Source organism: Pseudophryne corroboree, chromosome 9, assembly GCF_028390025.1.
Source record: "Pseudophryne corroboree isolate aPseCor3 chromosome 9, aPseCor3.hap2, whole genome shotgun sequence".
In the NCBI taxonomy this organism is placed as follows: Eukaryota; Metazoa; Chordata; class Amphibia; order Anura; family Myobatrachidae; genus Pseudophryne; species Pseudophryne corroboree.
The window spans coordinates 193,990,023-194,017,282 of NC_086452.1; the positions used below are offsets into that span (position 1 = coordinate 193,990,023).

Sequence of the window (27,260 nt, forward strand, 5' to 3'; positions counted from 1 at the left end):
TTCTGCAACCAGGATCGGCTCAAAGAGCCCGAGGCTGGTTATGCTTAGGAGGGGGGACCCTACGCAATTTTTTTTAATAAAATAACAACTTTCCCACCCCTTCCCACTGATATACATGCACGGATCTCATGGATCCCTGCATGCCTATCCAATCACGGAAAAAAAAAGTAGGTCTGTTTTTTTTTTTTTAGCACTTTTTTACGAGTTGTAATTTTTCACGGCAGTGTTTGTTTGTTTTTTGCTTTGCACTTCTTAGTAAATGACCGAGATTCATACTTAAACAGCCGCGTTTTGACCGATGGTGTATTCATTCGTAATTTTTTACCTGAACTTGCAAAAAATTACGAATGCCCTCATCACTGCCGTGATTAGTGCTTAGTAAATTACCGAGATGACACTTTGATGAAAAAACGGCATCTCGGTCAAAATCGGGAGCTTAGTAAATTTCCCCCACGGAGAGAGACAGACAGACAGACATGGGGAGAAAGGGAGAGACAGACACAGAGAGAGAGAGAGAGAGAGAGAGAGAGAGGGACTGAGGAAAATGGTACATTCCAGGTACTACAAAGGCAGCGTTTCCACAGCAGCTGTTAATACGTAGAGGTTAGTTACGCCTGAAACAAAATACATGATGAAATAGAGCTCAACAGAATAATATAATAATATCAAAAATATGGGACATTTAATATATTAAAACACTTTAATATGGCAAATATCCCATGTATATCACAGAAATAGTAAAGTGACAATCAGCTTGCAATTAGCACTAAAATCACATATGTTTAAAAAGTACATGAAGTAATATGTAACAGTTTATGCCCCTGTTCCAATAATAAAGAATACATTTCAGTATACCTGTTCCTATTATAGTCCCTGGGGGGTGATAGGCAGTTTATTGATGAGCACAAAATCAGCAGCATTGAATAGTTACCACAGCTGATGGTATCAGAATACGGTAAAAAAAAAAGCAGGTCAATTTGAAAACTGCTTTTTTTTACGATTTGTACTTTTTCATTGCAGTGTTTGGCTATTGCCGGCAGTGATTGTGAATACGAATTTTTAGTAAATTACCGAGTTGTATAAAATAACAGGCGTGTTTGACCGATGGTGTATTCATTCGTATTTTTTTTTCTTTGCCTTCAAAAAAAATACGAATGCCCTCATCACTGCCGATATTTTAGTTTAGTAAATTCCTGAGATGACACTTTGAAGAAAAAACAAAAAATCTGTCAAAATCGGGAGCTTAGTAAATATACCCCATGGAGAGAGAGAAAAACAGGCATGGGGAAAGAAGACAATGACTACTTACCCGATCAGCTGGCCAGCCAACCCCCTCCAGCATGCGAGTCACGAAACTGCTGTAGAGTCACTTCCTCACCCGACCTCTGAACTCTCAAAGGCCAATGGGAACTGCCTGAGAGGAGCTGGCCGGGTGAGGAAGTGACTCTGCAGCTACCCCTACGTTCAGCCAGCCCAGCCTCCACATAAGTATAATCAGCCAGTGCTGCAGCTGCACATTACAAGCAGAGCCTGCCCTGCTGCCCTGAAGTCCTCTGTCTCCAGAATAACATTGGTAAACTTGGGGGGTTGGGCACAATCGGCAGACACTGGTCTGAGCGCGCAGGGGGGGGGGGGGGTAGCCATTGTTCGCGGCAGTCAGCGCGGCAAATGGGTGGCTTGGTATTCTGCCAGTACAATCCACCCCTGCCGCCGAGCATAGCTTTGCTCTTCCCACTGCCCAATCATTCAGTGACAGGGGCGTGCTCTCATATCAGCTGAAAGCACGCCCCTTGTCAAAGCGGCACTTCTAGAGGTGCCGCTTGCAGGGCTTTTTCTAATAGGCTTTTTCTGCCCGATGCCTGCCCCCCCCCCCCCCCCCCCCCCCCTTCCGGCCCATTCGCATAGCCAGCGGGAGGCACCGAGAGCGGTGCCTCCGATTCACACGTAAAACTGTTTTTTTTAACATAAAAAAGATGTTTAAAATAATATAAAGGCTAAGCACATACTTATGACACATCATATGTGTCATAATTATCTTCTTTCTATTATTTTAATCATTTATGACAGGGGAGACACTGCCTCCACCTGCCTCCCCTGACTGCACGTCCCTGCTATTGATGCAGTTTACATCATTACCCTCCTGTTGCCTAGTGCCGCCGCGCCCACATAGTGATAGTACACATACGGTGTGCACCTTCACCGTTTGTTCCATTCCAGTTTGTCCCTGGCACTCATGGCCGCATCTGATTTTCCCAGAAGTGATGTCATGCGGCTCAGCATTTGAAACACATGATCCCACAGGGCGGGGTAGGTGCTGTTTTGCAGTTTTACCAGGTATATAACGGGGGCCTGGGGTTCCCGTTTCTCCAGTTGCTCTCTAACGCTACCTGTACTATGTTGCCTTATTACATTGGATGTACACCTTGAGAAAGGTCCCGGTTGGGATCAAAACGTCGGTGAGACCGTTTTTTACTGGTATGTAAAGAATCTTTTTTTTTTGTCTTTCTCTATTTTAAATAGATTGCCGCACTGTTTTTGAAAATTTGAAAGTCTGGAGAGTGCTAGGAAACACATATATATACATACATACATACATACATACATATCACAGGACTCCATGTGACAAGGCCGACAAGGCCATCGACATGATGTGAGGAGGGGAATGCAGATAGCACATACCCACACACTGAGAGTTATATAGTGGAAGTAGCACGGTCCCACTGTAGCACAGAGTATATCAGGGGATACATAATGTGCTGCGCTAGATAAAAAAAAAAAATTATAATTTCACAGGGGCACTGATCTGATGTGAGGAGGGGAATGGAGGCAGCAGGAAGCCACAGACTGAGAGTTGTATAGTGGGAAGAGCAGGGTCCCTTGGGGACCAAAAAAACAAGTGCGTCAGGGAAGCAAGATGTGCCTATATAGTAGAGATGTGCACCGGATTTTGTGTTTTGGTTTTGGATTCAGTTCCGCGGCCGTGTTTTGGATTCAAACGCATTTTGGCAAAACCTTCCTGAAAATTTTTTGTCGGATTCGGGTGTGTTTTGGATTCGTGTTTTTTTTTTTTTTCAAAAACAGCTTAAATCATAGAATTTGGGGGTAATTTTGATCCTATAGTATTAGTAACCTCAATAACCACAATTTCCACTCATTTCCAGTCTATTCTGAACACCTCACACCTCACAATACTATTTTTAGTCCTAAAATTTGCACAGAGGTCGCTGGATGACTAAGCAAAGCGACCCAAGAGGTCGGCACAAACACCTGGCCCATCTAGGAGTGGCACTGCAGTGTCAGACAGGATGGCACTTCAAAAAATTGGCCCAAACAGCACATGATGCAAAGAAAAGAGAAAAAGAGGTGCATTGTGGTCGCTGGACGGCTAAGCTAAGCGGCACAAACACCTCAATATCACAGGAATTATTTGTTCTAATCAATGGTATTATTGGTTCAAATCACTGGAAGAAAATGACAAAATCACTGGAATTAAATGGCAGTAATGTCGGGAATTATATCAAATGGCAGTACCACTGGACATATACGGAAGTGTCAGACAGGATGGCACTTCAAAAATTTGGCCCCAAACAGCACATGATGCAAAGAAAAGAGAAAAAGAGGTGCACTTTGGTCGCTGGATGGCTAAGCTAAGCGACACAAACACCTCAATATCACAGGAATTATTTGTTCTAATCAATGGTATTATTGGTCCAAATCACTGGAAGAAAATGACAAAATCACTGGAATTATTCGTTCTAATCAATGGTATTATTGGTCCAAATCACTGGAAGAAAATGACAAAATCACTGGAATTATTTGTTCTAATCAGTGGCATTATTGGTCCAAATCACTGGAAGAAAATGACAAAATCACTGGAATTATTCGTAAACATTTGTAGAAAGTCGCTGCTTTCTGATTACAGAAATGCTCAGATATTCCTGCGAATCCACAATCCCTTCCCAGAGGAAAAAGAAATTGAGAAACCGTTGTTTGAGCTGCAAGATACAGCAATGGCCTAATGTACAACTATATACTGTTGGTCACCAAAATGCTTCACTGTAATACTATATATACTGCTCACAAAAATGCAGCACAGATATGGTATGGATACTTGCAGTGACACAGAGCTGCAAGATACAGCAATGGCCTACTGTACTGTACTACTATTATACTGGTGGTCCCCATTCCCCACAATAAAGCACACTGAGCACTGATATTTGCAGCACACTGAGCACAGATATTTGCAGCACACTGAGCACAGATTACGGAGCTTTTCAGGGAAAGAACGCAGCCACGTCCTCTCCGTTCAATCTCCAATGCACGAGTTAAAATGGCGGCGATGCGTGGCTCTTTATATAGAATACGAATCTCGCGAGAATCCGACAGCGGGTTGATGACGTTCGGGCTAACCGAGCAAGGCGGGAAGATCCGAGGCTGCCTCGGAACCGTGTAAAATAGGTGAAGTTCGGGGGGGTTCGGATCTCGGAGAACCGAACCCGCTCATCTCTACTATATAGTAGATCTCCAACCAACGTAAATTATCGAACAACTATCATTCTAATGTACCATCCTCATCCCGTAGCGAAGCTATCTACAATATTATTTATACTGTGTGTTTAATAATTACATTTATTTTTGTAAAAAGACATTTTAAAATCCCGGGCAACGCTGGGTACTCCAGCTAGTTATATATATTTTTATTCTTTTTTTCTTTTTTTCGACATACTTGTATTGCATATCACCTAATTCTTGCACACCATACCAGGTGTTTATTGCATACAACATACAAAGACAAGGTTGCAGGTGCACAATTCAAACACTACTAATTTATTAATAATAATAATTGCAATAAAATTTTGCATTTTGAGCGAGGTTTTTCGCATAGTTATGGCCGTAAATAACGGCTTGCCCACCGTGTCCAGGTGACTTAATTAATCGGGCAAGTGCCTAAAATATTGGGGGGGTACAAATCTAGGGCGCGAGACACCCCAAAACCAAGCAGCTGAGTGACCCCAGGGCAACACTAGAGTGGAAAAAAAATATTTCTCACCTCGTTACCTCTCACTAATTTACCCCTGCTGTTTTCAGCAGCCTCTCTCACTAACCTATCTTCTCTTTTTTCACTATATTTGGTCACCTTTTTCATTAATGAGGTCACCTGGATGCGGTGGGCAAGCCGTTATTTATGGCCATAACTATGTGAAGAATCTTGCTCAAAATGCAAAATTTTATTGCAATTATTATTATTAATAAATTGGTATTGTTTTAATTGTGCACCTGCAACATTGTCTTTGTATGCAGTACTGAGAGGTCTCTCATTACCGGTGAGCACCCCAGGACCCCTCCCTTGTTTATTACATACAAAGTATTTTTAGTATATAATTTAAATAAATATTGATTCATTCAATTTCACGTCATCTGTGAATCGTTTTCTTTCCTCAAAGAAGCGCATAGTGCCTGTATTTTCTGTGCCTAAAATTTATGGGATTGACTATCCCTGTTGTTCACACAGCTGCTTGGTGAACTGAGCCCTATATAGCGCCCATTTCTTAAAATACTTGTTTATTTCTCTTTCTTTACACATACAGAATACCCCACTTCAAGCACGGATAACTTAATCTCCACTTGAAGGTGCCATTCGGGTGTACACATGAGAGAACCAAATTAATAATGGGGCATAGGTGACATTCCATAAATGAAAATCTAAAAAAATCACATCCATCAGAATATTAAAACAAAAAGCCTCACATTGTCCCCCACCCCATATGCCCTAACCTACAAACCAAACAAATATATAAAATAAAATAAAGACACCCAAAGCAACGCTCCCCACCTTGTATAACCTAACCCCAACCTAGGCATACCTGGATCCTGAAAAGAACCCCGATCCTAACTACACTAAGCCTAAGTGCCTAAAGTCCCTCCTCCCCCAACCCCATAAAACAGGGTAAGTATACCGTATACAGTGCATCCAGAAAGTATTCACAGCTCTTCACTTTTTTCACATTTTGTTAGGTTACAGCCTTATTCCAGAATGGAATAAATTAATTTTTTCCCTCACACATACCCCATAATGACAACGTGAAAAAAGTTTTTGCTCATACGTCCTGGAGGATGCTGGGGATGCTTCAAGAACCATGGGGTATAGACCGGGCACTTTAAGACTTTAAAAGGGGTGTGAACTGGCTCCTCCCTCTATGCCCCTCCACCAGACTCCAGTTAGATTCTGTGCCCAGTGAGACTGGATGCACACTGAGGATCTCTCCAGAGTTTCTCAGAAAAGAAGACTTTGTTAGGTTTATTATTTTCAGGGAGACCTGCTGGCAACAGGCTCCCTGCATTGTGGGACTGAGGGGAGAGAAGCAGGACCTACTTCTGTGAGTTCAAAGGCTCTGCTTCTTAGGCTACTGGACACCATTAGCTCCAGAGGGTCCGATCACTTGGTACGCCTAGCTGCTCGTTCCCAGAGCCGTGCCGTCACCCCCCTTGCAGAGCCAGAAGAAAAAAGCCGGGTGAGTAAAAGAAGATCTGAAGACTTCAGTGACGGCAGAAGACGGCTTTTGAGGTAACGCGCATGCTCCCACATACAGAACGGCACTGCAGGGTGCAGGGCGCAGGGGAGGCGCCCTGGGCAACAAAAATCCTCAAATAGCGACTGGCAAAAGTTTAAAAAGTGCCTGGGCACTAGTTACAGACTCCCGCCAGTATAAAAATAAGCGGGACTGAAGCGCTCATTAAGGGGGCGTGGCTTAGCCCTCACAGCTCTATCCAGCGCCATTTTCTCCTCACAGAGACGCTGGTCCTTCCAAAACACTACTGTATAGTTCAGAATGAAAAATGAGGGGGGGCACAGTTGTTTGGTGCAATATTATTTAAAAATAAAAGCACTATATCATGAGCGTGGTGTAAATGAGCTGGTAAACTCCTTATGTGTTTCCATGACAGAATGTACTGGGGTCTATCCCTTATAGCCAGTGTCATGTCGGTGGGTGTTTGGCACACGGGTGTCAGCATATCTGAGGCTGAGGGCTCTGCCACAAAGGGAATTACTATGTCGGCGCTGTCGACTCCTAATAGTACTTGGTACATGTAAATCAATGTCAACATGTCAGTAGATATATATTTTTCCCGAGAGAAAACTTTATGGGAGACACATACGGGGGGGGAGTGACCCTGTTGGCACCAACAATATCTGACTAGGTGGATATTGACATGATAATGTGATTTCAGAAAGTGCTATACCTATATGTATATGTATGTATGTATAGTAAGGTTACATTGGTCTGTGACACGAGCACAGACGTAATATTTATGGAGAGAGTCATATTCATAGAATAGATTTCTCTCAGAACCCTAGGGATCGCAGAAATGTTCTTTTGCCCAGTTACTACTCCCTAAGATCGACTCGAATAATGTTTCTTATGTCGACCGTAATGTTTCCTGATCAGATCCACAAAATCGGCATTCAGTACCTGTTCATATACATTGGCCTGCTGTTCCTGACAGGATAGGTGCAGTTGAAGTATATTTATGTGTATGTATGTATATATATATATATATATATATATATATATAAAATGAACGCTGAGGTAAAGCTATTCGTTCTCATGGATAGAAGAAAGTGAGAGTCACCCCTGTTCTGCACGGGGCTCTGTCACAAAGGATCGTATGCAGGAAGATATGTGATACTCTAATTATGTGTCCGCATGTACGTTGATTATACTAGCATTACATGCGCATGGGGGAGTAGTTGTATGCAGGGTACTCCTGAAGTTGAGTCATGTCTATATCATTGCAGCATACTGCCGTGCGACTACAAGGGATGTAGTACTCTTGGGTTCGCGGGCCACTTCCATGGTGGTCGCAACTGTGAAAAAGTTGTGGATTCACCAATGGAATGCTGAGGCTGACTCAGAGAAGTACTGGAGTATCTTCCCTATGAAGGTGAAACCTGGTTTGGGGGGATGGCTTTGTTAAGTTGATCTCGGCAGATACCACTGGTAAGTCTACCTTCTTGAGCTATGTCCCCTCACAACGGTTGGTGACGCATTTTTGTAGGTTGCAGTCATTTCGACCGGATGGATACGGTTTTTCCCCTTCTTTGCAGATAGAGGAAGGTGAAAATGTAAGCAGTCAGCAGCCTTTTCAAGTTCCAGAAACAGAAATCATCCTCTGTTTCTACCACATCCACCTCATGTCGCTTGGTCTATCTTGCGGGAGCCCACACCGGTGGGACCAAGTCTAATACTCTTCAGTCAGTCCTGGAATGGACATGGACCAGTGAGTTAAGAATAAAGTCCCAAGGGGGACATACTGGAGTTTCCAGACGATTCCCCTCACTGATTTTTCAAATAGATCTTACCGATTCTCCTCTGGACAGGAAGGTAGTATTCAACGCCATACTAGAGTTGGGTCAGGATCAGGACATTGTCCTGCTGTCCCAGTCACAAAAATAAGAAAGAAAAAAAAGCTATTATTCAAGCTTTTTCGTGCTTCTGAGCCCGAAATTACCAGATGGAATCTCTCAGGGCAGGGATCTCCAATTTGTAAAAGGTGAAAGAGGGTCTAAGTACGGTTTCTTCTGCATTAGGCTTACCTGAGTTTGCTATTCAGGATTGTCATTGCCAATTCACCGGAGTGATAGCAGTATGATGGTTTTCCTTCAATAGTAAAAGCCATTATTATTCTGTACTGGGACGCTCTCCTGTCTACGGCGAGGTCAAGAAACAAGTGGTGCAAATCGTTGTTTCTCTCTGACAGTTCTTCAACACAGCGGTTGGCTCCTGAACTTGCCAGAATCACTGTTGACCCCATCGTCGCGGATGTCGGAGTTGGGAATAAGGTTAGATACAGAACTGTTGAGAGTTTGTTTTTTCCAGGGGAAAGAGAGCTGAAGATCCAGAGTCGGATCAGATTTGCAACAGTGTAAATCCATCAACACTTTCCGTTGATGAAGAAGATGGTTGCGTCCTACGAGGCCATTCGGTGAGCAGGTTAAATTAAATGCCAGAGTGGTTTTAGTGGGACCAGTTGGACATGTGGTCCAGGTCTCACCTGCACATGCACCGGAAAATAATCCTATTTTCCAGGACCAGAATATCTCTCCTGTAGTGGCTGCACAGTTCTCACCTCCTAGAGGGACGAAGGTTTGGGATCCAGGATTGGATCCTGGTGTCCATGGATACAAGTCTCCGAGGCTGGGGAGCAGTTTTTCAAGGGGAAGAATTTCCAGGGAAAAAGGTCAAGCCAGGAAGCTTGTCTGCACATAAACATTCTGGAATTAAGGGCCATATACAACGGCCTTCAGCAAGCGGAACATCTTCTTTGCGGTCTGCCCGTCTTGATTCAGTCAGACAACATAACAGCAGTGGCGTACATAAACCGCCAGGGCGGAACAAAGAGCAGAGCGGCAATAGCGGAGGCCACAAAAGTTCTTCGCTGGGTGGAAACTCATGCAGGCGCTCTGTCGGCAGTCTTCATTCTGGGAGTGGACAGCTGGGAGGCAGACTTCCTCAGCAGACACGATCTCCATCCAGGAGAGTGGGGTCTTCATCAAGAGGTCTTTGCAGAAGAGACAAGTCATTGGGGAATTCCTCAAATAGACATGATGGCGTCTGGCATCAACAAGAAACTTCTGAGGTATTGTTCCAGGTCGAGGGACCCTCAAGCAATAGCGGTGGACGCCCTAGTGACACCGTGGGTGTTTCCGTCAGTCTATGTGTTCCCTAAACTTCCACTCATTCCAATGGTGATAAAGATTATAAGAAGAACAAGGGTTCAGGCGATATTCATTGTTCCAGACTGGCCAAGGAGGGCCTGGTATCCAAATCTTCAGGAGTTGCTCATAGAAGATCCCTGGCCTCTTCCTCTACGAGAGGACCTGTTACAGCAAGGACCGTGTTTGTATCAAGACTTACCGCGGCTGCGTTTGACAGCATGGTGGTTGAACGCCAAATCCTAGCCCGAAAGGGTATTCCCAGTGAAATCATTCCCACACTACTTCAGGCTAGAAAGGAAGTAACGGCAAAGCATTACCATCGTATTTGGAGGAAATATGTGTCTTGGTGTGAATCCAAGAAGGCTCCTATGGAGGAATTTCAACTGGGACGTTGGCTCCATTTTTTGCAAGCAGGTGTGGATGCGGGCCTAAAGTTGGGCTCAATTAAAGTACAAATTTCGGCCTTATCAATTTTCATTCAGAAAGTATTGGGCTCCCTTCCAGAAGTTCAGACCTTCGTGAAAGGCGTACTACACATCCAACCTCCCTTTGTGCCGCCAGTGGCACCATGGGATCTTAATGTGGTGTTGCAGTTCCTGCAATCTCATTGGTTTGAACCTTTGCGTAAGGTTGAGTTTACTTTCCAAGTAAGGAATTTTGTCATGTTGTTGGCCTTGGCATCTGCAAGGCGGGTGTCTGAATTGGCGGATTTGTCTCACAAAAGCCCCTATTTAATCTTCCATGCTGATAGAGCAGAGTTGAGAACACGTCAACAATTTCTGCCAAAAGTGGTTTCATCGTTTCACGTGAACCAGCCTATTGTGGTGCCAGTGGCTACTGACGCCTTGGCGGAATCTAAGTCTCTCGATTGGTCAGAGCTTTGAAAAATCTATGTCACCAGAACGGCTCAGATTAGGAAAACAGAGGCTCTGTTTGTCCTGCAAGCTCCCAACAAGATTGGGGCTCCTGCTTCCAAGCAGACTATTGCGCGCTGGATCTGTAATATGATTCAGCAGGCTCATTCGGCGGCGGGATTGCCGTTACCGAATTCGGTGAAGGCCCATTCTACCAGTGAGGTGGGCTCATCCTGGGCGGCTGCCGAGGGATCTCGGCATTTCAGCTTTGCCGAGCTGCTATTTGGTCGGGATCAAACACCTTTGCGAAGTTTTACAAGTTTGATACTCTGGCTGAGGAGGACCTCTTGTTTGGTCAATCAGTGCTGCAGAGTCATCCGCACTCTCCCGCCCGTTCTGGAGCTTTGGTATAAACCCCATGGTTCTTGAAGCATCCCCAGCATCCTCTAGGACGTATGAGAAAATAGGATTTTAATACCTACCGATAAATCCTTTTCTCTTAGTCCATATAGGATGCTGGGCGCCCGTCCCAGTGCGTACTGTTTCGGCAGTCATTGGGTATGTTACACACATGGTGTGTTGTGTTTAAGTCAGCCTGTTGCTGATGATAGGCCATAACATGCGTTATGCTGTTACTGGTTGTGTTTACACACATAAGTTGTGTTACAGTTTATGTCAGCGTATTGCTGCATATTCCTCATGCCGTCGGCTGGTGTTCTGTTGAATGCCACGTTCTGCGGCATACTGGTGGTGTTAACCTGAAAAATTATCACCGTGGTTTAACAATAAAAAAATCCTTTTCCTAGAAATGTCCGTCTCCCTGGGCACAGTTCCTATAACTGGAGTCTGGAGGAGGGACATAGAGGTAGGAGCCAGGTCACACCCTTTTAAAGTCTTAAAGTGCCCATGTCTCCTGCGGATCCCGTCTATACCCCATGGTTCTTGAAGCATCCCCCAGCATCCTCTACGGACTAAGAGAAAAGGATTTACCAGTAGGTATTAAAATCCTATTATTTTTTTTATTTATTTTTTTAGATTTTTGCAAATTTATTAAAAATAAAAATCACATGTACATAAGTATTCACAGCCTTTGTTCAATACTTAGTTGATGCACCTTTGGCAGCAATTACAGCTTCAAGTCTTTTTGAATATGATGACACAAGCTTGGCACACCTATCTTTGGGCAGTTTCGCCCATTCCTTTGAATGGACCGTTTCGCCTAATCTTTGCAGCACCTCTCAAGCTCCATCAGGTTGGATGGGAAGCGTCGGTGCACAGCCATTTTCAGATCTCTCCAGAGATGTTCAATCAGATTCAAGCCTTGACTCTGGCTGGGCCACTCAAGGACATTCACAGAGTTGTCCTGAAGCCACTCCTTTGATACCTTGGCTGTGTGCTTAGGGTCGTTGTCCTGCTGAAAGATGAACCGTCGCCCCAGTCTGAGCTCAAGAGCACTCTGGAGCAGGTTTTCATTCAGGATGTCTCTGTACATTGCTGCATTCATCTTTCCCTCTATCCTGACTTGTTTCCCAGTTCCTGCCGCTGAAAAACATCCCCACAGCATGAGGCGTGGCAGCATGCTTCATTGTAGGGATGGTATTGGCCTGGTCATGAGCAGTGCCTGGTTTCCTCCAAACATGACGCCTGGCATTCGCGCCAAAGAGTTCAATCTTTGTCTCCTCAGACCAGAGAATTTTGTTTCTCATGGCCTGAGAGTCCTTCAGGTGCATTTTGACAAACTCCAGACGGGCTGCCATATGCTTTTTACTAAGGAGTGGCTTCCGTCTGGCCACTCTACCATACAGGCCTGATTGGTGGATTGCTACAGAGATGGCTGTCCTTCTGGAAGGTTCCCCTCTCTCCACAGAGGAATGCTGTAGCTCTGACGGAGTGACCATCGGGTTCTTGGTCACCGCCCTGACTAGGACCCTTGTCCCTGATTGCTCAGTTTAGATGGCCAACCAGCTCTAGGAAGAGTCCTGGTGGTTCCAAACTTCTTCCATTTACGAATGATGGAGGCCACTGTGCTCATTGGGACCTTCAAAGCAGCAGATATTTTTCTGTACCCTTCCCCATATTTGTGCTTCGAGACAATCCTGTTTCGGAGGTCTACAGACAATTCCTTTGACTTCATGCTTGGTTTGGGCTCAGACATGCACTGTCAAGTGTGGGACCTTTATATAGACAGGTGTGTGCCTTTCCAAATCATGTCCAATCAACTGAATTTACCACAGGTGGACTCCAATTAAGCTGTAGGAACATCTCAAGGATGATCAGTGGAAACAGGATGCACCTGAGCTCAATTTTGAGCCACACGGCAAAGGCTGTGAATTCTTATGTACATGTGATTTCTTAGTTTTTTTATTTTGAATAAATTTGCAGAAGTCACAACTTTTTTCACGTTGAATTATGGGGTATTGTCTGTAGAATTTTGAGGGGAAAAATAATAATTTATTCCATTTTGGAATAAGACTGTATCATAAAATGTGGAAAAAGTGAAGCACTGTTAATACTTTCCGGATGCACTGTAATTGACAGGGGCAACTAAAATAAATGGCCTTAAACTAAATAAAGCAGGTTATACCTGCAGAATAGTAAAGTAGTATGCACATATTGATAGTTGAGCTTAAAGACAGAATAGAAATAGAAATGGCTGTGGAACTAAAACAAGTGACCACAAATATGGCAAGCTTCACCCACAAAATAGTAAAATGTGTGCACGTTCTTAGATGCAAGGAGCTGGTACCACAAAATAAAGGGCCATACACCAATTAGAACAGGATTCTCTCAGAAGGTAAGTGTTGCACGCAAATATTTTGCGATAACGAGCATGAGAATAGCAGAACAACAAAACTGTAGCTACAGGTTAAGGGGTTCATTCCGAGTTGATCGCTAGCTGCTTTCGTTCACTGCGCAGTGATCAGGCAAAAAAATCGGCACTTCTGCGTATGCGGCGCAATGCTCACGCGCGTCGTACTATTACAACGAACGATGTAGTTTCACACAAGGTCTAGCGAAGCTTTTCAGTCGCACTGCTGGCCGCAGACTGATTGACAGGAAGAGGGCGTTTCTGGGTGTCAACTGACAGTTTTCAAGGAGTGTTCGTAAAAACACAGGCGTGCCAGGAAAAACGCAGGCGTGGCTGGGCGAACGCAGGGCGTGTTCGTGGCATCAAAACTGGAACTGAATAGTCTGAAGTGATTGCAAGAGCTAAGTAGGTCTGAAGCTACTCTGAAACTGCACAAAATTATTTTGTAGCCGCTCTGCGATCCTTTCGTTTGCACTTCTGCTAAGCTAAAATATACTCCCAGTGGGAGGCGGCATAGCATTTGCACGGCTGCTAAAAACTGCTAGCGAGCGAACAACTCGGAATGACCACCTAATTACACAATATAAATGACTGGGGCAACTAAATAAATGGCCATAAACTAAATACAGCAGGTTACACCCATAGAATAGTAACGTATTATGCAAATATCAAGGTAACTGAGCATAAAAAACAGACATAAGATAAATAGAAGTGGCTGCTGCATTAAAATAAATGACAACAAGCTAAATATGGCAAGCAGCTCCCTGTAAAATAGTGAAAAGTGCACATAGATTTAAATACACTGAACCGGAAAACTAACATCTATATAAGTGACAATAACACTAAATAAATGGCCTTAAACATTAGAGCAAAAATCCCTTGGAAAATAATTGGCTGTATGCAAATAATTATCTAGAATGAGCACAAGAATAGCAGTATAACACAACTGGAGCTTTGAAAGGATGTACAAGCAATATGAAATTACGCAGTAGCTAACGAAAATCAGGTATACATAACAGCACAGTAAGGGTCTCGGCAACCAGTGAAATGGTTCTCCGTCATCCCAAGATGAGCAAAATCAGTCCAGAGGATGAGTCCACCCTGGAACAAAGTAATCCAGCCAAATGACAGTCTCTAGAGAGTTGGCAAAAGGATAAACTGGGCCGTCAGCCATCACACACAGCTTTGTCAAAACAAACATATAGGAACAAGTAGCTGATGAAGAAAACCGGATTAGGGGGGTAATTCCAAGTTGATAGCAGCAGGAATTTTGTTAGCAGTTGGCAAAACCATGTGCACTGCAGGGGAGGCAGATTTAACATGTGCAGAGAGAGTTAGATTTGGGTGTGGTGTGTTCAATCTGCAATCTAATTTGCAGTGTAAAAATAAAGCAGCCAGTATTTACCCTGCACAGAAATAAAATAACCCACCCAAATCTAACTCTCTCTGCACATGTTATATCTGCCTCCCCTGTAGTGCACATGGGCCCTCATTCCGAGTTGTTCGCTCGCTAGCTGCTTTTAGCAGCATTGCACACGCTAAGCCGCCGCCCTCTAGGAGTGTATCTTAGCATAGCAGAATTGTGAACGAAAGATTAGCACAATTGCAAATAGAAATTTCTTAGCAGTTTCTGAGTAGCTCCAGACTTACTCATCCATTGCGATCAGTTCAGTCAGTTTCGTTCCTGGTTTGACGTCACAAACACACCCAGCGTTCGCCCAGACACTCCCCCGTTTCTTCAGACACTCCCGCGTTTTTACCAGAAACGCCAGCGTTTTTTCACACACTCCCAGAAAACGGACAGTTTCCGCCCAGAAACACCCACTTCCTGTCAATCACAGTACGATCACCAGAACGATGAAAATTCCTTGTTATGCCGTGAGTAAAATACCTAACTTTTGTGTAAAATAACTAAGCGCATGCGCTCTGCGAACCTTGAGCAAGCGCATTAAGCGACTAATCGCAATATAGCTAAAATTGGCAACGAGCGAAGAACTCTGAATGACCACCATGGTTTTGCCCAACTGCTAACAAAATTCCTGCTGCGATCAACTTGGAATTACCCCCTTAGGGACAAAAACCTCCACCCATGCGATACACCAATCCACTGTTCCAAATAAATACTAAAGTGAAAAGCCCATTCCCTCTCGGTGGACTGCCAGCAAACTGGAAGATGTCACGTCGCCATTCTCCCTCTTCATAGGATAAATGAATCTGTGTGACTACAGATTGAATCTTCACGGGGGTCCATGAAATAGCCACCAAAGAAACAGAGGCAGCTGGAGGATCCACATGAGCCATCACCAGCCATAGTACAACGTGAATATGCGCATGGTCATCCCTCAGCTACTCCAGTCTATTATTAATTTGTTGCTCAAAAGAACCCACTGCGGTAAGCACCTGCTGTAGTGTAATAGTAAGTGGTGCAGATAAAGACTCACTAAAGGGCCCTGAGAGCTGCTGCACTGAATCAGGATTAAAGGGCATAGAAGCAAAGCCATCCAGCTCACCAGCTACAGAGTTGTGGTAGAAGTCACACATCATGACGAAGCTGGAGTCGGGACACAGAAATCCAAAGGATACCAGCACCAAAATCTCTGTAGAGCACACTGGCCCCAGCGGGCCAGCAGTTTTCAGAACCGGCCGCCCGACCACTGAAAGAGACCCAATCACTGGATACAGCAGAAGGCAGGGGTGAGGACAGATCTGCAGCAGGAGCAACAGCCACACTGAGAGCAGAGTCTGCCTCAGGATCCAGTCAAAGACTTCACCAGCTGGTAAGTTAGGACTCCTGGCACCGAGGATCCCCAAATTCCCACTGGAGGATCAGAGGGGGCTACTGCACTCTTGCAGAAATTTTCAGCCACCGACCACCAGAAACCAGAGATAGAGCAGGAGCTCTGGCAGGAAGCTGCCTACACCATGCCATGTCAAGCCACGCCCCAAGTGACCCCACATTTATGGGTGTGATTGTTTTATATGGGTGCACCCCTCACCCATATACCATACTCTCCAACATTTTACACACAAAAATCAGTACAAATTCGTAAAGGGGGTGTGGCCATCAGTGCCATAACTAGGCATTTTAGCGCTGTGTTCAAGAAACAACATTGCCCCCCCGCCATGTAAGACAGGGGCAGTGCGCGCCGTAGGCGCACAAAAAATATATAGGGGCGTGGCTTTATGGGGAAGGGGCATGGCCCCCAAAATAGTAGCAATTCATACTACGGTGCACAGTAGTCTCCATTATTCAAATTACGCTGCACAGTAGCACCACTACACCAGGTAGAGACCCTTTTATACATTACAGCAGGCAGCGTCCCCCTTTTTATACATTACAGCAGACAGTCCCCCTTTTTACACATTACAGCAGACAGTCCCCCTTTTTACACATTGCGGCAGCCAGTCCCCTTTTTACACATTGCGGCAGCCAGTCCCCTTTTTACACATTGCGGCAGCCAGGCCCCCTTTTTACATATTACGGCAGATGGTGTACCCCTTTTTACACATTACGGCAGATGGTGTCCCCCTTTATACACATTGCAGCAGCCAGCGTCCCCCTTTTTGCACATTGCGGCAGCCAGTCCCCCTTTTTACACAATGCGTCAGCCAGTCCCCCTTTTTACACATTGCGGCAGCCAGTCCCCCATTTTACACCTTACGGTAGCCAGGCCCCCTTTTTACACATTATGGCAGACGGTCCCCCATTTTACACCTTACGGTAGCCAGGCCCCCTTTTTACACATTATGGCAGACGGTGTCCCCCTGAGAGAGAGAGAGAGAGAGAGAGAAAGAGAGAGAGAGAGACTTACCATCTCCCCGCTGGCAGTCAGGCTCCTCGTGCTGGCATCTCCCTCGGTGCAGGCAGGTGAGAAGGAGGAGGAGGGAGGGGGACTGAAGCCGCAGCAGCGCTATTTCATTGGTAGTAAGCGCCGCTGCAGCTGTCCCCTCTTCTTCCGTATTGGCTGCCTGGCGCTGCTGTGGATGCTGGGATGTAGGAAATACTCCGCTGCCTTCTCCGCTGCCCAGCGCTGCTCTCTTCTCCCTCCACAGCGCAGCGCACAGCACAGAACAGGCGGCATGTAATGAGTCAATTTGACTCATTACATGCCGCTGGCCGTGCACCCTCAGGGCAACTGCGCTGTGTGCCAAGCCCACTTGGCACACACGTAGTTACGGCCCTGGTGGCCATGGGTAAAAGGGGCGTGGTCATGTCCTTTTTCCTATACTTTCAATGGAAGTTTGGAGAGCCAAAAATCAGTACAGACCATAAAAAAAGGTACTGTACCTGCCAAAAAGATACAGTTGGAGGGTTTGATATACAAAAAACATCTGTTCCTTCCTGTAGCACAGGGTAATATTGTCTGGTGAGCACCAGACAATAGCTACTAGTGGGGAAACAAAATTTGAAAAAAGTAGACGCCACACACAGCTGCCAGTATCACTATATGGGCGATAGGCACTGGCGTATTTATAATGGGTGCAGTGTATGTGGTGCACTCAGGCCCCTGGGGGGTCCAGGGGGGCCCACAATGCACACCCTGCACTCATTAATAGAAATACTTACTCTCCGGAGTCCCACGGTGCAGCAGCAGTGCTGTCAAAATCACTGGGAAAATGGTGCGGCACCTTTTCTACCGGTGTTTCACGCATGCGTAGTAGGCAAATCACTGGGAAAATGTCCGCTGTGCCATTTTCCCAGAGAGCTGCGCATGTGCTGCACCGTAGACAGGACCATAGTGCCCAGAGTCTACATAGCGCTGCTGGCTAGAGAGGAGGGGGCCCATCTGGTGCCTGCACACGGGCCTCCTCCTCTCTAGAAACGCCCCTGGCGATTAGTGATGTGCACCGGAAATTTTTCGGGTTTTGTGTTTTGGTTTTGGGTTCGGTTCCGCGGCCGTGTTTTGGGTTCGAACGCGTTTTGGCAAAACCTCACCGAATTTTTTTGGTCGGATTCGGGTGTGTTTTGGATTCGGGTGTTTTTTTCAAAAAACCCTAAAAAACAGCTTAAATCATAGAATTTGGGGGTCATTTTGATCCCAAAGTATTATTAACCTCAATAACCATAATTTCCACTCATTTTCAGTCTATTCTGAACACCTCACACCTCACAATATTATTTTTAGTCCTAAAATTTGCACCGAGGTCGCTGGATGACTAAGCTCAGCGACCCAAGTGGCCGACACAAACACCTGGCCCATCTAGGAGTGGCACTGCAGTGTCAGGCAGGATGGCCCTTCCAAAAAATACTCCCCAAACAGCACATGACGCAAAGAAAAAAAGAGGCGCAATGAGGTAGCTGTGTGAGTAAGCTAAGCGACCCTAGTGGCCGACACAAACACCTGGCCTATCTAGGAGTGGCACTGCAGTGTCACGCAGGCTGGCCCTTCCAAAAAACACTCCCCAAACAGCACATGACACAAAGAAAAATGAAAGAAAAAAGAGGTGCAAGATGGAATTGTCCTTGGGCCCTCCCACCCACCCTTATGTTGTATAAACAGGACATGCACACTTTAACCAACCCATCATTTCAGTGACAGGGTCTGCCACACGACTGTGACTGAAATGACGGGTTGGTTTGGACCCCCACCAAAAAAGAAGCAATTAATCTCTCCTTGCACAAACTGGCTCTACAGAGGCAAGATGTCCACCTCATCATCATCCTCCGATATATCACCGTGTACATCCCCCTCCTCACAGATTATCAATTCGTCCCCACTGGAATCCACCATCTCAGCTCCCTGTGTACTTTGTGGAGGCAATTGCTGCTGGTGAATGTCTCCACGGAGGAATTGATTATAATTAATTTTAATGAACATCATCTTCTCCACATTTTCTGGATGTAACCTCGTACGCCGATTGCTGACAAGGTGAGCGGCGGCACTAAACACTCTTTCGGAGTACACACTTGTGGGAGGGCAACTTAGGTAGAATAAAGCCAGTTTGTGCAAGGGCCTCCAAATTGCCTCTTTTTCCTGCCAGTATAAGTACGGACTGTCAGACGTGCCTACTTGGATGCGGTCACTCATATAATTCTCCACCATTCTTTCAATGGGGAGAGAATCATATGCAGTGACAGTAGACGACATGTCCGTAATCGTTGTGAGGTCCTTCAGTCCGGACCAGATGTCAGCATCAGTAGTCGCTCCAGACTGCCCTGCATCACCGCCAGCGGGTGGGCTCGGAATTCTGAGCCTTTTCCTCGCACCCCCAGTTGCGGGAGAATGTGAAGGAGGAGATGTTGACAGGTCGCGTTCCGCTTGACTTGACAATTTTCTCACCAGCAGTTCTTTGAACCCCTGCAGACTTGTGTCTGCCGGAAAGAGAGATCCAAGGTAGGTTTTAAATCTAGGATCAAGCACGGTGGCCAAAATGTAGTGCTCTGATTTCAACAGATTGACCACCCGTGAATCCTAGTTAAGCGAATTAAGGGCTCCATCCACAAGTCCCACATGCCTAGCGGAATCGCTCTGTGTTAGCTCCTCCTTCAATGTCTCCAGCTTCTTCTGCAAAAGCCTGATGAGGGGAATGACCTGACTCAGGCTGGCAGTGTCTGAACTGACTTCACGTGTGGCAAGTTCAAAAGGTTGCAGAACCTTGCACAACGTTGAAATCATTCTCCACTGCGCTTGAGACAGGTGCATTCCACCTCCTATATCGTGCTCAGTTGTATAGGCTTGAATGGCCTTTTGCTGCTCCTCCAACCTCTGAAGCATATAGAGGGTTGAATTCCACCTCGTTACCACTTCTTGCTTCAGATGATGGCAGGGCAGGTTCAGGCGTTTTTGGTGGTGCTCCAGTCTTCTGTACGTGGTGCCTGTACGCCGAAAGTGTGCCGCAATTCTTCTGGCCACCGACAGCATCTCTTGCACGCCCCTCTCGTTTTTTAAATAATTCTGCACCACCAAATTCAAGGTATGTGCAAAACATGGGACGTGCTGCAATTTGCCCATATTTAATGCACACACAATATTGCTGGCGTTGTCCGATGCCACAAATCCACAGGAGAGTCCAATTGGGGTAAGCCATTCTGCGATGATCTTCCTCAGTTGCCGTAAGAGGTTTTTAGCTGTGTGCGTATTCTGGAAAGCGGTGATACAAAGCATAGCCTGCCTAGGAAAGAGTTGGCGTTTGCGAGATGCTGCTACTGGTGCCGCCGCTGCTGTTCTTGCGGCGGGAGTCCATACATCTACCCAGTGGGCTGTCACAGTCATATAGTCCTGACCCTGCCCTGCTCCACTTGTCCACATGTCCGTGGTTAAGTGGACATTGGGTACAACTGCATTTTTTAGGACACTGGTGAGTCTTTTTCTGACGTCTGTGTACATTTTCGGTATCGCCTGCCTAGAGAAATGGAACCTAGATGGTATTTGGTACCGGGGACACAGTACCTCAAACAAGTCTATAGTTGGCTCTGCAGTAATGATGGATACCGGAACCACGTTTCTCACCGCCCAGGATGCCAAGGCCTCAGTTATCCGCTTTGCAACAGGATGACTGCTGTGATATTTCATCTTCCTCGCAAAGGACTGTTGGACAGTCAATTGCTTGGTGGAAGTAGTAAAAGTGGTCTTACGACTTCTCCTCTGGGATGACCATCGACTCCCAGCAGCAACAACAGCAGCGCCAGCAGCAGTAGGCGTTACACGCAAGGATGCATCGGAGGAATCCCAGGCAGGAGAGGACTCGTCAGAATTGCCAGTGACATGGCCTGCAGGACTATTGGCATTCCTGGGGAAGGAGGAAATTGACACTGAGGGAGTTGGTGGGGTGGTTTGCGTGAGCTTGGTTACAAGAGGAAGGGATTTACTGGTCAGTGGACTGCTTCCGCTGTCGCCCAAAGTTTTTGAACTTGTCACTGACTTGTGATGAAGGCGCTGCAGGTGACGTATAAGGGAGGATGTTCCGAGGTGGTTAACGTCCTTACCCCTACTTATTACAGCTTGACAAAGGCAACACACGGCTTGACACCTGTTGTCCGCATTTCTGTTGAAATACTTCCACACCGAAGAGCTGATTTTTTTGGTATTTTCACCAGGCATGTCAATGGCCATATTCCTCCCACGGACAACAGGTGTCTCCCCGGGTGCCTGACTTAAACAAACCATCAGAATCCTCCTGGTCAATTTCCTCCCCAGCGCCAGCAACACCCATATCCTCCTCATCCTGGTGTACTTCAACACTGACATCTTCAATCTGACTATCAGGAACTGGACTGCGGGTGCTCCTTCCAGCACTTGCAGGGGGCGTGCAAATGGTGGAAGGCGCATGCTCTTCACGTCCAGTGTTGGGAAGGTCAGGCATCGCAACCGACACAATTGGACTCTCCTTGTGGATTTGTGATTTCGAAGAACGCACAGTTCTTTGCTGTGCTTTTGCCAGCTTAAGTCTTTTCATTTTTCTAGCGAGAGGCTGAGTGCTTCCATCCTCATGTGAAGCTGAACCACTAGCCATGAACAAAGGCCAGGGCCTCAGCCGTTCCTTGCCACTCCGTGTGGTAAATGGCATATTGGCAAGTTTACGACGATTTTATTTTAGATTTTTGAGTCCTTTTTTTACTGATATTTGGTGTTTTGGATTTTACATGCTCTGTACTATGACATTGGGCATCGGCCTTGGCAGACGACGTTGATGGCATTTCATCGTCTCGGCCATGACTAGTGGCAGCAGCTTCAGCACGAGGTGGAAGTCGATCTTGATCTTTCCCTATTTTTGGAACCTCAACATTTTTGTTCTCCATATTTTAATAGGCACAACTAAAAGGCACCTCAGGTAAACAATGGAGATGGATGGATACTAGTATACTTATGGATGACGAGTGACTGCCGACACAGAGGTAGCTACAGCCGTGGACTACCGTACTGCGTCTGCTAGTATAGACTGGATGATAATGATATAAAATATATATATATATCACTACTGCAGGACAGGTATATATTATATGACGACGGACCTGCTGGACACTGTCAGCAGACTCCTAAACTACTAGTATGAAGAAGATAGAAAAAAAAAACCCCACCACAGGTAGGTATACATTTATGGACGAGCGACTGCCGACACAGAGGTAGCTACAGCCGTGGACTACCGTACTGCGTCTGCTAGTATAGACTGGATGATAATGATATAAAAAAAATATATATATATCACTACTGCAGGACAGGTATATATTATATAATGACGGACCTGCTGGACACTGTCAGCAGACTCCTAAACTACTAGTATGAAGAAGATAGAAAAAAAAAACCCACCACAGGTAGGTATACAATTATGGACGAGCGACTGCCGACACAGAGGTAGCTACAGCCGTGGACTACCGTACTGCGTCTGCTAGTATAGACTGGATGATAATGATATAAAAAATATATATATATCACTACTGCAGGACAGGTATATATTATATAATGACGGACCTGCTGGACACTGTCAGCAGACTCCTAAACTACTAGTATGAAGAAGATAGGAAAAAAAAAAACCACCACAGGTAGGTATACAATTATGGACGAGCACTGCCGACACAGAGGTAGCTACAGCCGTGGACTACCGTACTGCGTCTGCTAGTATAGACTGGATGATAATGATATAAAAAATATATATATATCACTACTGCAGGACAGGTATATATTATATAATGACGGACCTGCTGGACACTGTCAGCAGACTCCTAAACTACTAGTATGAAGAAGATTGAAATAAAAAAACCACCACAGGTAGGTATACAATTATGGACGAGCACTGCCGACACAGAGGTAGCTACAGCCGTGGACTACCGTACTGCGTCTGCTAGTATAGACTGGATGATAATGATATAAAAAATATATATATATTACTACTGCAGGTATATATTATAATATAATGAATGACGGACCTGCTGGACACTGTCTGTCAGCAGAATGCGTTTATAGAATAAAAAAAAAAATCACCACACGAGTGTTTAACTTTTTCAGGCAGACAATATACTGTTGGTCACTGGTCAGTCACACTGGCAGCAAAAGTGTGCACTGTTATGTACTCCTGCTATAACTGCTCCCCAGTCTCCCCCACAATTAAGCTGTGTGAGCAGTGAGCACTCAGCACAGTCCGATATACATAGATGATATTATCATGCAGCACACTGAGGCTGAGCACAGATATGGTATGTGACTGTGTATCGTTTTTTTTCAGGCAGAGAACGGATTTTAAATAATAAATAAAACTGGTGGTCACTAGTATAACTATCAGCAAAACTCTGCACTCTCTGAGTACTCCAGTCCTAATGCTCCCCAAAATTACTAAAATTAAATTACTAGTAAATCAAGTGTCTCACTCTCTATCTAAACGGAGAGGACGCCAGCCACGTCCTCTCCCTATCAATCTCAATGCACGTGTGAAAATGGCGGCGACGCGCGGCAAACAAACTAACAAGATAACAGAAGGACTGCATTACCACAAAACTCTGGAACTTTGTGTCCTCTCCTCGCCTCAAACATGAGAACACCAAGACCAGGCTTACCACCTCTCTGGCTGAGAACATCAAGTCTGCCCCTGGGCCTAACCATCAAGATGAACAGAGTACTGTGGGGGAAGAGGACCAGGATCAGCAGGGACATCACCATTGCGCCTGAGTATGCCCCCCACATTCTCCTTCCCACCTGTACTAAGATCTGATCAAAATGTTATCCCACTCCTACTTCTGCCACTAGTTACCTGCTATTGTGTTTTTGTTTTGTTTTTTTTCTTTCCTCTTCATTGCTCGCTTCCACCCCACCATGGGTTTTCCTGTAATGTTTACCTCCACTGATTGCACACCTTTCCATTGTGCCCTACATGCAGGGTACATCATACTACTACATAAGCATCAGTTTTCCCATATATGAACTTGGCCCTTGTATGGCTCACCTTCCACAGTGTAACCTCCAAAGTGCGCCCAACATGGCTGCCCCATATGGTACACTTGTGGATGGGATGAAAAATACATGGACCTTGTGGTTTTGTTGGAACCCTACTCTAAACTGTAGGACTCTGAAATCACCCCCATTTTGTGTCATCTCTTCTAGGGGTAGACTATTCCACCCTGGGTAATCCTACGCGGAGCGCCTAACATGGCTGCTGCACTTGGTACCTGTGAGGGTGGAATACACAACCCTTGGAAGTTATTACCCAAAATACCTGCACCAATCCTGCGTTATGCTTTCTGTGGGCTTAAGGTTTTTCTTTTATGTCTGTGTTGCTTATCTATTGTTGTATTACTCAAATCATCTGTATCATGTGTATTGTTTTTGATGTCTGTAAAGCGCCTTGAGTCCTGTTGGAGAAAGAGCGCTATATAAATAAAATTATTATTATTATTATTATTATTATTATTATATAGAATCCGAGTCTCGCGATAGAATACGAGCCTCGCGAGAATCCGACAGCGGGAAGATGACGTTCGGGCGCGCTCGGGTTAACCGAGCAAGGCGGGAAGATCCGAGTCTGCCTCGGACCCGTGTAAAAAGGCTGAAGTTCGGGGGGGTTCGGATTCCGAGGAACCGAACCCGCTCATCTCTACTGGCGATAGGGCACAGTGCCAACCTTCCATAAACAGGAAAAAATTGTCTGATCATGTGTGATCACCAGATAGTAACTAGCAGGGAGCCACATCATTTGAAAGAGTTAGGTACCTCTGATTATGTGGAAGCTACGCTGGGGTGAGATCTTCATTAATCACCAGGCATACATTTCTATAGAGGTACATAATTTGAAATGAGGAACTCTTCTTTCAAACAAGGGTGCCCCCATCTTTTTTATTTTTATTTGGTGGGGGATATGGAAGGACTCCCTCCCCTCTCATTTTTATTATTATTATTTATTTATTTTACTTTATTGTCAGTGTGCATTGATGACACTTCCAGGTAGTCCTGGGAACTGTCATCATGTCCCCACTAGTCATCAGTAGTAGTGAGGAAGGTAAGTATACTTTTTTACATACACCCCCCCACCTTAAAGCAGATCAGCTCGAGTCCCACTAGTAATCTGCAGTTTTAGTATACATGCGGATAATGGGGGTCATTCCGAGTTGATCGCTCGCTAGCAGTTTTTAGCAGCCGTGCAAATGCATTGTCGCCGCCCACTGGGGAGTGTATTTTCGCTTTGCAAGAGTGGTAACGCCTTTGCAGCTGAGCTCAGCAAAAACATTTTGTGCAGTTTGAGTAGCTCTGCACTTACTCAGCGCTTGCGATCACTTCAGTCTTTTTGGTGCCGGAATTGACGTCAGACACCTGTCCTGCAAATACCCAGACATGCCTGCGTTTATGGGTGTCACTCCCAGAAAACGGTCAGTTGACACCCATAAATGCCCTCTTTCTGTCAATCTCCTTGCGTTCGGCTGTGCTAATGGATTCTTCGCTAGATCCATTGCACAGCAACGATGCTCTTTGTACCCGTACGACGCGCGTGTGCATTGCGCCGCATGCGCAGTTTTGCAGTTTTTTTACCTGATCGCAGCGAAAATCTGCAGCGAGCGATCAACTCGGAATGACCCCCAATGAGTGAGACTGGTCTTCCACAGTGGAGGGATTAAACTATAATGTTCTGTGCTGCTTCAGTAAACTCTTCAAAGACCTAAAGCCTGAAATAATCAGCACTGGTGAAAAGTTAGAAAGTATATATTCGGGAGGGACGGATGGTGACAGAGACCAATTCTTTTATTTTACCCACTGATTTATAAAGACACAGGTACGGACAGTAGATAGATATGTAGTAATGAAACAATATATTTTATATGAAAGGTTCCCAGTAGTAATTTTATTGGGATATGATTCAGAAATGTTGCAAACTGCAATATGTTTCCATTTTAATTTCATTCCAGGACGTTTTTTAATTCATGCTTTTTTTTTTTTTTTTTTTGCTTTTTATTATTATTATTAGTTTAATAAAATAATTACTTAACATGATGCTTTTAAGCAAAATTGTAGCAAAGTACTTCTTATGTTTTTTTTGTCAACAATTACAATGTCATAGTATAGATACCATAATGCTAAAAGGTGCATCATGTCAAAGCCCAATTTTAACCCTGACCCTAATTTCTATCTCTAATCCTAAATGTAAAATTTATTATTTCATGTGTCGACATTTTGCAGGTGTCAATATTACAATATAACCATGTTGACATTATGATGTTCGACATTATGGTGTCACCCTTTTAACAGTGAGCATTGTGATTTGCTGACATGACGACTACATACCCATCTTACCAATAACCATTAGTCATATTCACCTAACCACATTAGTGCCATATATTTCTAAAAACGTATATACTTCTATTGTATCTTCCAGGGAAATGATGATGTTTATATTTGCACCAGTTCTTCAGGAAATATTACGGTACAACGCGCATATACCACTGGACCAGTCACTCCTATTACTACCAACACTGTGAGTACTGCAATCACTTCTTCTGTGCAGTTTATTGAATGTCTTGCAACCTACAGTATAGAATTTAATTAGCATAGCTTCCAGTATACTGAACAAGCTAACATCTTAGTAATTGTTAGGGGCTAGCCTATAAGATCTATTTAATATACCTTATTTGGTCATTGCTTATACTGTATGTTTCAAATAGTTGTACCATTTGCATTCTGCTCTTATTGTTAGATGTGGAGTGCCCTACATTGCAGTCTCCAACAAAATGGTTCCTTGGGGGAAGATTCAATTCCCTAAGATAGCCACAGTATCTGCGCATGCGTGGCACCACCTTGCCATTGTGTATGAGCAACATGGTTGAGGCTGGACATCCTTCCGTTAGCTCATGAAACCCACAACTTATTTCCAGAACCATACACCACTATCGTAGAAGAAGCCGCCATCTGGTGAGCTACTTACACCCCTCTTTTGCTACAGGCTCCGCTCCATTGCTGATTCA

The 27,260-nt window shown here is 45.1% G+C and overlaps 1 protein-coding gene across 4 annotated transcripts in view; it reads left to right on the forward strand.

Moving 5' to 3' along the window:
- The window catches only part of LOC134957844 (putative ferric-chelate reductase 1), a 265,125-nt gene that overhangs the window by 170,533 nt on the left and 67,332 nt on the right, over positions 1-27,260 (forward strand). For all 4 annotated transcript variants that reach the window (XM_063940058.1, XM_063940057.1, XM_063940060.1 and 1 more), the window contains one exon: positions 26,675-26,773. In XM_063940058.1, coding sequence (XP_063796128.1) covers positions 26,675-26,773 — 99 coding nt within the window. The remainder of the gene's footprint in view (positions 1-26,674; positions 26,774-27,260) is intronic.